Source organism: Berghia stephanieae, chromosome 8 (assembly GCF_034508935.2).
Source record: "Berghia stephanieae isolate SIO BIC M18660-M18661 chromosome 8, UCSD_Bste_1.3, whole genome shotgun sequence".
NCBI lineage: Eukaryota > Metazoa > Mollusca > Gastropoda > Nudibranchia > Aeolidiidae > Berghia > Berghia stephanieae.
In genome coordinates, this window is record NC_088367.1 from 19916262 (window position 1) to 19931261 (window position 15000).

Consider the following 15000-nt stretch of genomic DNA (forward strand, 5'->3'; position numbering starts at 1 on the left):
CTCTGAGGAAGAAAAGCGTAGGCCTACATAACGTTTAACAAAACAAAAACAAAATTCCATTTATTAATCCCAAAAGGGGAAATTTGGCTTTAGGTCTATTCCCAGGGAAAACTGGAGTAACACAGGCATCAACCGCAATGCAGCGCCGCAAAGTGAGTGAGGGCGAGGTGACTTGTTCAGGGCCACACACAGCAGGGTTGGTACTCGAACTCAGTACCGTTGGGGTACGAAGCAAAGATCATACCGCTGAGTCCCCTTATAATACTCTCAATTATACCGAGTTCTGCATCATCAGTTTGATTTGCCTCTGTTGCCGACCAGATTAAAGTATAAATTATAGATATATTCAAAAGAAGAAATGTTTTTCTCACTTCAATGCTAATTTGGAGGAAAATCCGATACCCTCTAGAATAGCTGGCAAACTGCTCACAACATCCGCCAGCCAAATTAAATATACCAACACATAAAATTGTGTGTAACCCTTAAACGTTAATGGTCTGATTGGTATATTCTCATAAAAACTTATCGCTAAAAGGACGTCAAAAAATAATAACAAAGGGCTGAGTGAGGCCAACTTCGTTCCTTCTATAAATCAGATATAAACGGTTAAGATCACATATCATTATGTGTGTTAATAGGATTTATATGGAGGACAGATGTTGTGAGTATTTTACCTAAACTCACAACGTCTTTACATGTTATAATCTTTTATTACATTCATGTATACCAGCATTCCTCTCCGTGTCCCCCATCGCTCTCCCCCCCCCCCCCTCTCTCTCTCTTTTGCACACACACACACACACACACACACACACACACACACACGCACACGGCCACACACTTCAGGGAAAAGGAGAGAAAGAGAGAGAGAGAGAGAGAGAGAGAGAGAGAGAGAGGGAGAGAGAGAGGGAGAGAGATAGAGAGAGAGAGAGAGAGAGAGAGAGAGAGAGAGAGAGGGGGGGGAGTGGAAGGTGGGATGGGAAAAACTAAGAATGCTAACCAGTAAATTTCTGTCCAATCAAAACACGGGATTAGTGACATCCCTGAAAGTTCGCTCGGACAAATATAGCTGGTTGTTTACAGATATGAAAATAAATTAAGCTGATGTTATTCTGCTCTTTGTTATTTATTTAATAGACCGTTTGGTATTTTTTTATATCGAAAAAGTAGGTCGTTTGCTTGTATTTAATAAAATCCGAGTCTATACCTTCTCTTTTCAAGATTTCACGAAAATTCCTAAGAGTGTGGGAACAATTTTTATAAGAGCACAATCAGCAAATTGCAGTTGTTCCTATACAGTATATCCTCGGAAAAGAAGAAAATGGAGCATTATTAATTGTATCCATATCATCAATTTATCTTCCAAAATATCAACTCATTGTGTTTTGGCAATTCATAGAATAAAGCATACCTATAACTAGAAAACGGTAGGGGCTGCCTGAAGCTGGTGATCGTGAAAATACTAACGAAAGAGTGAAAATAGAGAAGCTTCCTATGGGAACAATACAGACAATGGACGTTTCGGGTACAAACTCTTCGTCAGCACAACAATACACAACTTAACGTGGAAAACAAATAAACTAAAATGCAAAATAACTTGTATGGTCTGTACTCAATGGTGAATACCACCATTGGGTTCAGACGATACAAGTAATTTTTCATTTTAAAAAATTGTTTTCCACGTTACTTTGTGTATTATTGTGCTGACGAAGGGTTTGTACCCGAAACGTCCATTGTCTGTATTGTTCCCTTACGAAGCCTCTCCACTTTCACTATTTCTTTAGTATACCTACAACTATAACCCTTTATTTATATTATCACGGACTTACTCGCTAAACTCTTTTTCAATTTCAGATGCCCCAAATATTCCTCAGGCACATAACTAACGATCCGCTGTTGACCTGTTTTTGCGCCGTTCGTCCGCCTGGACTTCAACTTGAATGCAATCTCGTCTCCCCTCAGCTCTTCAACAATCCTCCATCTGGAAACGCCCCTCCTCTTTTCGTGGCTGTTCTCAAGGACACGACTATTGGTCTTTACAAGGCTATCCAATTTTTTTCTTCTGAAAAGAAAAATGTGACTAGACGTCTAAGAACGGTATTTTTTAAAGTGATTAGGCTATATATATATATATATATTATATATATATATATATATATATATATATATATATATATATATATATATATTGGACACTTAATTTGTGGATTGTGCGGCTATGTGGCCTAGTGGTATCACACTCGACTTCGGATCGGAAGGTCCTGGATTCGAGTCCCGCTCTGTGCAGTGAATAGTTGAGTCCTTGGAAAAGGCTCTTTACTTACATTCCCTCACCGTACCCATGTGTAAAATGAATACCCGGCCGTTAACAGCATTGTCTCTGTCGGAAAATTTTTGTATTATCCCTATTTTGCCTACGGATCCCGTGTAAAGCGCTTTGGGCACGTTTAGCGGATATCACGCTATATGAAAAAGCTCAAAAGTTCAAGAATCTAAAGTCGAAGTCATTAGTATACAAAATTAAAGGGTGTTGCAAATCAAGACATGATATTCCTTCTTTTGAAACAACCTGGTTAAATAAATCCACTGAAAGGTCGTAATTTACAATTTAGAGTCGTTTTTCTGCGTCTTGTTCACGTCGACAAATGCTTTATGTGTTTCTGATATTATATGATACGCTTAACGAGAACTACTAATTATATTAAGCTCCAAAACCATTAAAATCGTTTTCTTTCCCTAAATTAAAAAAAATAATAATAATAAAGACATGAAAACAGAATCGTAATGCATCTAAAACCAAGAACTAGAGGTGCCTAAACGAGCCAATAAGATGGAGTGAAAGATAAAGTGATTTAATTTGACTCATATAAAAGGTAACAACACAAAACAAACGACCTTTTGGCCTTTGGCCTTCTTGAAGTAAACACGAAATATGTTTTATATATTAGAGTGTGGGTAAAATGTGTGTGTGTGTGTTTGTGTGTGTGTGTGTGTTTATGCTTGTGTGTGTGCTGCGTGCAAGGAGAGAGAGAGAGAGAGATTGACGAAGAGAGAGAGAGAGAGAGAGAGAGAGAGAGAGAGAGAGAGAGAGAGAGAGAGAGGTAGCTTGTGGAATATCCAACCACCACCTATCGTTGTAAATTCAATCACTACGGAAGAGTTTAGAGGTAGGCTAAGTCTTTACTATAGCACACAAATACATCCTGAAGAAATGTAAAATATCGAGACTCCTGCATTTGTGACAATAATATACCAACGGTGGTTTGCAAATTAAGAGAAGAAAGAAAGAAAGAGTTTCTGTTGTCATTCAATTGTTGTATCAAATCTTTTATTTACGTATTTTACATATTACTGAAATATAAAAGTAAAACCCTTAGAATTCGCTATTGGTTCAAAATGGCAATTTGGAAAGATTTGCATGAGGTACGACACAGGCAAAGCAGACAGAAAAATTCCATATTATAAGACCTCTCTAAAAATCCCACCGTATTCGACTGTAAATCAAACCTCAGACCCTCTGATTACCAGTCTGATGTGCTACCCTAACTTCTGTATTAATTGGAGGTCTTAAGACAATCCGGCTTTAAGTTGCTTTCCGTTTATGACAGATTATTGTTCGATACAATTTGTATTAGTTTTCAACAGGAGAGGAGTAACAGCAATTAATTGTACTTTATCTTTATTCATTGTACAAATTATAGAAGCATATAGATGGCATTCATTTTTAATTTTTATTAAGACCCTATAGAATTGTTCATTGATAGCCCACTGAACGGTTACCTCTTTATTTTCCCCTGCTGTACATTATCCTTCTTTACATGTGAATGTTTGCGGGCTGCATTGCCACTTCTTTTACTGATGTGGTTGTTGTTGCTCCTGTTGTCGTAGTCGTTGTTGCTGCCATATTTATTGTTTTTGCTGTTGTCATTAGTGTTAATATTGCCTCTGCTGTTTATGGCACCGTTAATGTTAACGTCACCATATCTCCCACTGTTGCCATTGCTGTTGCTGTGGCCACTTCCGTTGTCATTGACACTGTTACTGCTGTCGTTGCTGTTTCCATTACTATTGCCGCTGCCTTTGCTGTTGATGGTGACATTTAATTCAATATTGGCATTTCTCACACCATTTCCATTACTGTTATTGTCTTTATGGCCATTTCTGTCATTGACACCAATGTTGTTATTTCTATTATTATTATTATCGTAATTGTGTTTGCTGTTGCGTCTATCGTTGCTGTTGTCATTTTCGTTGGGGCTACTTGATCCAATCTTGACCATTGTGGAAAGGACATCGTCTTGAGGTTCCCAACCCATGGACAGTTCTATCATCTGATCGACTTCTACATGTACACAGACCAGGGGACCTATAGGTGAATATGTAAACGTATTATATGAACAATATATAGAGTTTATGGTTACGTACATAATAGTAGTAATAAATGTTGTATTGAGAATAATAATAATAATAATAATAATAATAATAATAATAATAATAATAATAATAATAATAATAATAATAATAATATATATTATATAAACAAAGGTAACATATGTAGCCAATCGTCTCAAAGCAGTATTATGCCGCAATGAAAATTGAATTTCTTATAGCCAACCATAATACGACACGTTGGGTCTTGTATATTCTACCCGTTACGGGGAGGAATAAATACCGACGCGACGGGCACTTATTTGCAATTCTGATAAGCCAATTCATTATGGGCTCATTGTTATAATGGAAATATTGAACAATGGCGCAAATCATTGTCCATTACACCAATGTTTTACTAGGCAAGTAATACGCTTCAACAGTCGTAACGTCACGTCCCCCGTAATGACGCATGGTAACTTAGCAACTGGCTCTAAACTATCGGAACAATGGCGGACGCACTTATGAAACATTTCTCCGACGAGCATAAAAGCGTATCCAGAGGAGAAAAAAAACAACTCATTATAAATCTGATCATGTTTTGATTTTTACACATTCTGATCGCAAGACATAATATGAACAGTTCTAGCCAGCAGGAAGAATAAAAAGTGCCGATTTTCTTTGTTTAGAACCACGATGGCCGCCGTTGCTGGGCGACGTGACATCAGACTATTGAATCCAATTGCGTTCGGATGTCAGGCCTGCATATATGTACACATCGGTAAATACCATTTCTTACCATGTAAAAAAAAAAACAACTCTAAGTCGTATTTCTTACATTTTGAATTCCTACTATATTGGGGAAGCCCTCCGAAAGCTCCTCGTGCTAAGAGAAATAACCTAAATATTCCCTGAACTAATCCTAAGAAAAAATACAACCTAGTACCTTTAACTAACCCTAATGGGAAAAACAAATAACCTATCACCTTAACTAAGACTTATAGCTAACCCTAAAAGAAAAAAAATCCTCCGACCTCGAGCTAACCTAATAGAAAAAAAAAACAAACCTAGGACTGCTTTGCACTACCTTTAATACTTCACAAATCAAAATGGCGGCCCAGAATCAAAACAATGGTCAAATTAGGACATTTTTAACTTTCACAAATTTATCAAGGTTTGTTCTAAAGTTTTTAAAATACTTCTATACGATGACAAATTGAATAAATAAACGCCTGACAAAAGGTCCACGGTGAAAATACAAAATGAAAGAAGTGCTAGAACGAGGACCTTTCGGAAGGCCTCCCCTATAACTATAACTATATGGGCTATATTACTACTACTATATTGCTACCATTTTCAGACTACAGGTCAAGTATGATACAGTGCTAATAACAAACTTACAAATTACAAACGATAGTATCATAACGATACACGGTTGAAATATATTATTTGGTTTCATTGCCCTTGTTCGGAATTGTTTGAGGTCGATTGGCTTACTGAATTAGAGTCTACTTCTCTTGTTATGGTTTGAGCAAAGCTTTAAATTCTCTACATCCGTTCAATATCACAAATGACAGTGCGTGACAAATTAGAGAGCAGACACTCGTGTACGATAAGTATTTGAAAAAGTGTGTATGAAAAAGTGCCAGACAAATCTGAAAGTAATACCTAGATAGTCTATACGAGAAGAAAAAAAAAAGAAAACATACCCCCCCCCCCAAAAAAAAAAAAAAAATAAAAAAAAATGAGGTTTGATCCCCAGCCGAGACAGGTTAATTATTTGGTATGTTGTTTTTTCCCCCACTTCTTCTTCTTCTTCAAATACCAAGTCTGTGCCAGACATCGTGCGCCATTCATCTCTCTGATCAGATAACATCAGAAAACTAATATTCCTCTTCTCTTTCTTTGTCACCCAGCTGTTCAAACTATTCAAATATGTTTTTCATGGTCTACCTTTACTCTTTTTGCCTTCTATCTTTCCTGTGGCAGCAAGATGTTCAATACATTTATGTCGATTTAGGTGCCCTAAAAATTGCATTTGTCTTTTTCTTATTGTACGAATTAATAACCTTTTAGTTTCCCCACTATTTCATAATATACACTATGTGCTCTATGAAGGAATTAAAGATGATCTCTGAAACAAACGTTTGATGTAAGATAAATTGCCCATGCCTTGTAAATGAGCCTGTTAGGGATTTTAAAAGACATCTTTTTCAAATTAAACAAATTTGTACGAATTGTAGCTCAATCCCCAGACCTTCGGAGAGGCTTTATTCATTCAGTAACCTCGCCCTCAAGAACTGTATATGATAAGGTCTTTACAAATTCATTCTAAAATCAAGTTGTTGGCTAAAACACTGATACAATTTTCAAACGCATTTCTACTACACCGCATAAATTCATAACCCCCCGCTCAAATTACTGAATTCTTGTTAGGCAAAGGAACCACCTACTCTAATTTCACTCAATAATTCTATTAGAAATTGATCGTTATATATAACAATGAGTGCTTTTACCAGGATGTGTTCTTTTCAACACAAAAGCGACCAGCTAGATAGCGAGATAGAATTTCTAAAATGGAGAATTTTATATGTTTGGCCATTTATAAGGAAAAATAATAACGATAGGCCTAAGTATTGAATTGTAAGCTTCAATTTATTAGATGAAGAGAGATACTGTGGACGTTTCGGGTTTCCCCTTTATCAACAAAACACGATGAATGAAACACTAAGAACGAATGAGGTCATTCGTCCTCAGCGTTTCATTCATCGTGTTTTGTTAATAAAGGGGAAACTCGAAACGTCCACAGTATCTCCTACGTCAAATAAATTGAAGCTTACAATTCAATACTTATTGTTATTTTTTCCTTAGCAACATGTTCCTTATTTCGGCCATTTATAACGGAAATCAGTTCACCATTACCTTGCTGTGTGTTTTCGTGACCAACTGTCTTTAGACTTTATTCTATCGACGTTAACAAGACGCGGATAACTAATTTTAAGTCTGAATTTAGATAAAAATTGTGCTTCTTGAAGCTCAACGAAATAAATGACAATAATAATATAAGGGAATAGAAGCTTCAATTTAAACAGTTAATTGCCGCACTCCGGAAAAACACGTATTCAAAAATTTCGCCAGAAAACTCGTTCTTTGAATCGATCAATTTAATCCTCTCCTTACCAACTACAGGAAAATCGTCACATTCGTTACGATACAACCACCATTTTTCTTATTCAAATTTCTTTTGTACATCACAAAATTTAAAGTAATTGAACACTGTGTTGTAGAGCATGTTTTACTAAAGAAATTATTTATCGCTAGAACTTAACTGCTATTGTGATTGAGTGATAAAAAATCTAGTTTTGTGTTAGTTGGGTGTGATGTTTTGGGGAAAATCCTGAAAATGGCTGGTAAGGAGAAGGTTAAATGACCCTCATCTTGGCAAAAACTCTCAAACCTGGAACTACTTTGAAGACCTTGCGACGTCCCGGGTTTGAAAGTTTTTACCAAGCTGATGGAATTTGAAAGACGAGTTTTCTGGCAAATGTTTTAAATACGTGTCTTTCCAGAGTACTGCAGTTAACTGGTTAATCGATGATGACAGCACATTGATCTCACAAAAAATGTCATAATTCAGACTTAAATACCAATTATAAAAGAGAATAGAATCTTACAATCAAAGCTAAATAACAACTATAAAAGAGAATATAATCCTCTACAGCTTCATTTTTTATGAAGACATGATGATATGAACGTCTCGAGTTTCCCATTGTAAACAAAACACGATGAATTGAAACAACGAGCAAGATGATTGATGTCAATTCGTTGGCGGGTCTCATTCGTCGCCTTTTGTTGACAAAGGGGAAACCCGAAATATCCATATCATCTGCCTTCGTAAATTAAATTGAAGCTTCTGGAGATTCTATTTCCTTTTATTATTCTCTTATTATTTTTAAAGCTGGATTTTTAAGTTGTCATTAAGAAATATAAAATATATATATATAAGATTCCCTTTATTTATCCCCAAGGGGAAATTTGTCTTCAATGTAATCCCAGGTTTGTGAACTTTTGCCAAGATGAGGATCATTTAAATCGATCGATATTTGAAGGACGAGTTTTTTTTGGCCAAATTTTTAAATTCGAGTTTTTTTCAGAGTAAGGCAGTTGACTGGTTAATGAGATTTTTGCTTTTGTCTACAAGACGCGTTTCAGCGACAAGCAAATAATGCTGCTCTGTTTGCAAGCGTTGTCCCAGCATGTTCCTTCTTATTAGTAAACAGACTCTTTTGTTTTTACACGAATGGGCATCCCTAAGGCAATTGACAAAGCAATTTATCGTATTGAGCTATTATAAACAACGATTACAACAACAAAACATTGCATTATTAACAGGCAATGGTGGTGGCGACGACAAAAATAGCAACAAGGATGATGATTACAACAGCGATGACGAAGACGACGATTTCGACGACAACAACGATGACGACGACGACAACAACAAAAATAACAACATCAACGACGAAATCGACGACAAAAACAAAATATAGCAACAACAATAACGACGATGACGGTAAATTTAAATAACATCCAAATCAATATCCCAAAAAACATTTATATAGATACCTGTAAGGCACAATTTCATTTTTCTTTTCTAGACAAGGTTCTCTATTAACCCTCTCCTTACCAACTACAGGAAAATCGTCACATTCGTTACGATACAACCAACATTATTCTTATTCAAATTTCTTTTGAACATCATAAAATTTAAAGAAAATAAACAGTTTGTTGTAGAGCATGTTTTGCTAAAAAAATTATGCATCATAAGACTTTACTATTGAGTGATAAAAAATAATTTTTTTTTTTGTGTTAGATGGCTGTGAAGTTTTGGGGAAAATCCTGAATATGGCTGGTAAGGAGAGAGTTAACACTTGAACATGGCACTTCCAAGAACTCCGCTTTGCGAGACCCACAGTTATTGAATTCGATGTCAGGGACCTGCCAGCCACATGTTTCTAGACCATCAAAAAAAAAAAAAAAAGCAGCTCTTACAGTAGCGCTACCCTCTCCCCAACCAGGCGGAGTTGTCGTACCATTAAGGTCGTGGGTTCGATCTTCCATCGCCGCAAAGTTTTTAATTCTCTTCTGGCACTTTTCCACTCACTTCATTCCTTGCTGTTATTAACAAGAGTGTCTGCTCCACTCACTTTTCTCAAGATCTGTATGTATGATGTCAACATACACAACAAGCATAGAACTGAATCATTAGAACGTTGAGTAGCCGATTAAAAATAAGTAATCCCATTGAATGAACTGCAAAAGCAATAATTGTGCGAATATAATATGGTCGATTGCAATCTCGTTATACAAATTTGAGAGCACTGGTCACATATTTTTAATGAGACTTTTGACAAGTTGTCATTTTAATCTTTTGATATACTTTGTGCATCTTTTCTGATCAAAATCCATTCTTTTAAATAAAAAACGTCGGGGATCAAAATTGTTCACAACTACCAGTGTTAATTTTTTATCATAAAGCACAAAATTACTGGCAAATCTAACAATTTTGAAACTATTTTTTTACAGACTGGTATACGAGTAACTTGCAAACCTTTTTTAATTCGGAGTGTGTATTCGTCCTTACAGTGCCAGTTATTCAACCGAACCCATCAATATCTCCATTCTCCTCTTAGGGTAAACTTACTAACGGTGTATAGTGAAATTAATTGCTATATAGCTAACTTTTCCAGCCCCCCCCCCCCCCCTCCAAAAAAAAAATAAAAAAAAATGACGTTCGTCCTTCCCGACGAATAGGGCTACCCTTTTTAATTTCAGGCTAATTCAATCATCCGTTGACTTAAATTAATACTAAGAAAATCTGCTAGTTGTAATAATCAGTCCTTAATAATATTATGACCGTTGGTTTTCATTGCGGGTATAATCGATTCTACACAATTCTAGCACATTCTAACAACAAAAAATGATGAGTTATGATTGAATTATTTTTAAATCTGTCTTGGTACTATCCAGTAATAATTATCTCATCTGCAGCCACAAAAAATGATGATGTAATTTTAAACATCTCTTGATACTCTCAAGTAATAATAATAATAGGCCTAATAATAATAATAATAATAATAATAATAATAATAATAATAATAATAATAATAATAATAATAATAATAATAATAATAATAATAATAATAAGAATAAGAATAATAAGAATAAGAATAATAATAATAATCTATCTATTCTTTTTCTAAAGTAGATTTGGGGGTCAATATTGTTCCGTAAAGCCAATGTTAATTTTTTTTATAATCGAGCACAGAATAACCGGCAAATCTAAAATTGATAGCACTATTTTTTACAGATTGCTATCGAAGGAACTTGCCAACCTTTCTTAAATTAAGGCTAATTCTATTATCCGTTGACTCAATAAATATTTGTCTCGATCTATGTTTATTTCCACAAAACAGTAAAAAAAAAAAAAGCTTTATATAGCGCAATATCCACTAAACGTGCTCTAAGCGCTTTACAAGGGGGTCCCTTGCCAACAGCAACATTTAACATGTAGGACGGGACACGACGCCTGTTAGGCGATATTACAATTTTTTCGGACCGAGACAATGGTGTTAACGGCAAGGTACTCATTTTACACCTGAGTACGGTGAGAGAATGTGAGTAAAGAGCCTTTCCCAAGGACTCAATTATGCGCTGAGCGAGGATCGAACACATTACCTTACGATCCGAAAGCGATTGTCATACGACAAGACCACATAGCCGCGGTAGTATGTATAATAATAAGTATAATAGATGCCCGCCTGTTCAAAATAGCCTTTATTTCTCCTCAAATATTACGGGTTCTCCACTAGTCATTAAAAAATGTTTGTCAATGTACGCAACCATATCGTTGACATCAGCAACGATCTCTAACAGAGTTGCCATTTTGGCGTTTATAATACCGCATTCCAAAAACGTTGTCTTTTTAAAAAGCCTTTGGCTTGTGAAAATTGAGTTTTACATTGTTGCATATTATTTTGGCATTTTTTCTTGTCACTTAATGTTACTTATTTGATATATAAATTTTCACTATTTAAACTATAAAATAATTTTCACCAACAAAACTAAGTTAAATATTCATTGAACAAGATACTAATTCATGGGAGCTAGATTAGGAAATAAATTTTTTATTATTTCAACATTTCGCAATTTTTTTCCCGACCATTTGGTATATTTTTCAAAGACTCGTTTAGCGTGGCATTCTCTGCATAATCAATCTGGCAAACATGTTTACTCCGGCAACCCATCAGATTAAGTACAGGGTAAACCAGCACATTAGACAAGCCTATCATGCATTCTGTATCCCCATAACTCGGAGAGCGCACATTACAATTCAATGCCAGAACTCAATCGAATGCCATTTCCTTTGTTCCAGCGATAAAACATTGATTAAGCTGGCTTCGATTTTAGAGCTATTGAACACATTTATTGACAAACACAAATGCTATTGGTTGGATGCGGCTTAATGTCACTTGGATCTATTTACAAAAAAAACGTGATTCGACAAAATACTCCACAATTCTGCGGTGCTTTGAAAACATAAACGGGTTTTTAAAAAAATAAGAGCACGAGAGAATACTTTTTTTCAAAACAGCAAATTGAAACGCGTTCTCGAGTTGCTCATTAACCACTTAACTGCTGTACTACGGAAAGACGCGTATTTAAAAATTTGGCCAAAAAACCCAACTCGTCTTTCAAAAAATATCATCGATTTCAATGACCCTCATCTTGGCAAAAAGTCTCAAACCTGGGACTTTGCAAGGTCTTCACGGTAGTCCCAGGTTTAAGGATGTTTGCCAAGATGAGGGTCGTTTAAATCGATAAATGTTTGAAGGACGATTTATTATTTTTTTTGGCCAATTTTTAAAATACATTTTCTTTCCAGAGTACGGCCGTTAACTGGTTCTAAAGAATCCAGGGACAAAATGTAACGCTTGATTCTTAAAGCTCGGAGAAAAGTAAATTAAAATAAAAGAAAATTTAATTGAAGAATTAGAATTAAAGCTCCAATATAATTCTGGCACGTTGATTGAACGTTTAATGTCTTTCTTTTAATCAGTAAATTGTATGATGAATCAGACCGTAGCCATCGTAAATGTTAACGATGGCTACGATCAGACACGTAAAATGTCTTCCAAAGTATTTTATGTTTAATTCATCATCCATTATATCAATTTTGGAGGAAACTTCTGCATAACTTTTTCAAAAATTAAATCTTGATAAAACTTGACAAGATGGATTAGAAAGGAGGACTTGATAAAGAATGGTTGCAATTAAGTGATTTAAAAGCAAGCTTTGTTATATATATCATGTGAAACAAAGTGTATCATTTTACAGTGTTATAAAAAATCAGTACAGTAATTACACTGTTGCATTGTTGAGAAATACAGGGTGTGGAGAAAGGCCAGATTTAATAAGAAAATAAAAAGATCGCGGGATCAGAGCCAAACTTGGGGTCCAACTGACACCACCCTCCGGCTGGCTGAGCGGGAGAGAGAGAGAGAGAGAGAGAGAGAGAGAGAGAGAGAGAGAGAGAGAAAGAGAGAGAAGGGGGAGGGGGAGGGAGGGAGATCAGCGAGCAGTCACACAAGCCTCTGAGCCATCCACCTTGATATCTGTTACGTTAACAAGTTGATGGTAAAAACTGTTGCTGTGATATACTATAAAAAATATTGTAAGGTAAAATTGAGAATGAGAAAGGTTTATAGTTTCTTCATTTCACATTTTCATGTTGTAAAAAAACAAAACTAATTCATATATCTACATACCATCTGTTTTGAAAATAAATTGGTGTTACTGTTATCTATGGTTTGAGTTTTGATTAGAAAAGACGAAACTGGTCTATATTTGAAAGGCTTCACCCAATAACCATCAGAGGGAAAAATTACCTCAATCGTGTTATGTTTTTATTATAAGGATATGTTACGTTATTTTAGATCGGAAACGGTCGTTTCGATATAATTTCAAACATCAAGAACAGACACCCACCTACACTCTTTCTTTCCCTCTGTTGTTCCCCCAAGAACTGGTCGAACTAAAAAAACAATACAGAATTTACAGAAATGCTAGAAACGTGGAAAAAATACCGACTTAGGAGATGATCATCATGAGTGCCTCTTTGAATTTATGAAATTGTAAACTGTAGTTTTGATCCTAATAAAGAGGCTAATATAAAATCCAGGGTTCAGTGCTTGGCCCTAATATTTTCACAATGTACACAGAGCCCTTGAGCAACATCATCACGACCTTCTGTCTCCGTCATCATATCTTCGTCGCTGATACACCCAGTTATACACTCCCATTTCATCAAAATACACCGGAAAAACAAAACAGCGACTTGCAGCATGTCTAGATAACGTTAAAGCATGGATGACAAACAACAAGGTTAATTTCAACGAGGATAAAATTGAGCTGATTGTATTCAAAAAGACAGGAAAGGGTATACTCATTTACCAACTGTCCTTCGGCGAATCTGTTATTAAAAATTCCAATGTCCTTCGAAACCTTGGTTTTTATTTTGAAACTCACCTAGACATGCGCGCGCACATAACAAAGTGCTGTAGGCGGTTCATAGCGCTCTCCAAATGGTATGCAGAATACGAAATGTTATTGATGACGATTCGCCAGTTCTTCGCTAACGGAGAAAAACATCCCAAGAACAAAGTTTGTTGAGCTTGGTTTTGCATTTTCAGCTCCAATCGTATGGAATTCTTTACCACCTAAAACCCGACAATGTAAAAGTTTACCAGTCTTCAAACTTCTTTAAAAACAAAACTTTTTCATTCTGCTTTTCGTGATTCTATGTGAACTTCGAACAAGAGGTGTGTGTGTGTGTGTGTGTGTGTGTGTGTGTGTGTGTGTGTGTTTGACTGTTGTGATGATTTTGTAGTCGAATTAATGAACTTATATGATATCAAAAAACTATTGTAAAGCACCTCTGAGCACTATTTGTGGATACTGACGCTATATCAAATAATAATAATAATAATAATAATAATAATAATAATAATAATAATAATAAAAATAATAATAATTATAATAATAATATTAATATAATAATAATAATAATAATGATAATAATAACATAATAATAATAATAATAATAATAATAATAATAATAATAATAATAATAATAATAATAATAATAATAATAATAATAATTATAATAATAATAATAAAAGTAATAATAATAATAATAATAATAATAATAATAATAATAATAATAATAATAATAATAATAATAATAATAATAATAATAATAATAATAATAATATAATATATAATAATAATAATAATAATAATAATAATAATAATAATAATAATAATAATATGAATGATGATGATGATGATGATGATGATGATGATGATGATGATGATGATGATGATGATGATGAGATAATAATAATAATAATAATAATAATAATATAATGATAATAATAATAATAATAATAATAATAATAATAATAATAATAATAATAATAATAATAATAATAATAATAATAATAATAATAATAATAATAATAATAATAATAGAGCTTTAAAAAATAATTTATGGTTGATTATCAGCTATTCAAA

At 34.5% G+C, this 15000-nt stretch overlaps 2 protein-coding genes across 2 annotated transcripts in view; both read right to left on the reverse strand.

Annotated features, from left to right (window-relative positions):
• LOC144977919 (uncharacterized) overlaps positions 1 to 2053 on the reverse strand; it is a 28352-nt gene extending 26299 nt beyond the window's left edge. Inside the window, exons 1-2 of the mRNA XM_078923332.1 lie at positions 1830 to 2053; positions 1 to 2 (exon numbers count right to left, since the gene is read on the reverse strand). The exon at positions 1 to 2 is cut by the window's left edge and continues 286 nt beyond it. The gene's annotated coding sequence lies outside the window, so the exon portion shown is untranslated. The remainder of the gene's footprint in view (positions 3 to 1829) is intronic.
• A 1252-nt stretch (positions 2054 to 3305) lies between these two features.
• LOC144977798 (uncharacterized) lies at positions 3306 to 6067 on the reverse strand. The gene is made up of 2 exons (XM_078923194.1): positions 5770 to 6067; positions 3306 to 4366 (listed from the first exon to the last, which is right to left on the reverse strand). Exons 1-2 carry the CDS (start codon positions 5825 to 5827, stop codon positions 3777 to 3779), a joined length of 648 nt encoding a protein of 215 aa, XP_078779320.1. The 5' UTR covers positions 5828 to 6067; the 3' UTR covers positions 3306 to 3776.
• Positions 6068 to 15000: the final 8933 nt, after the last annotated feature.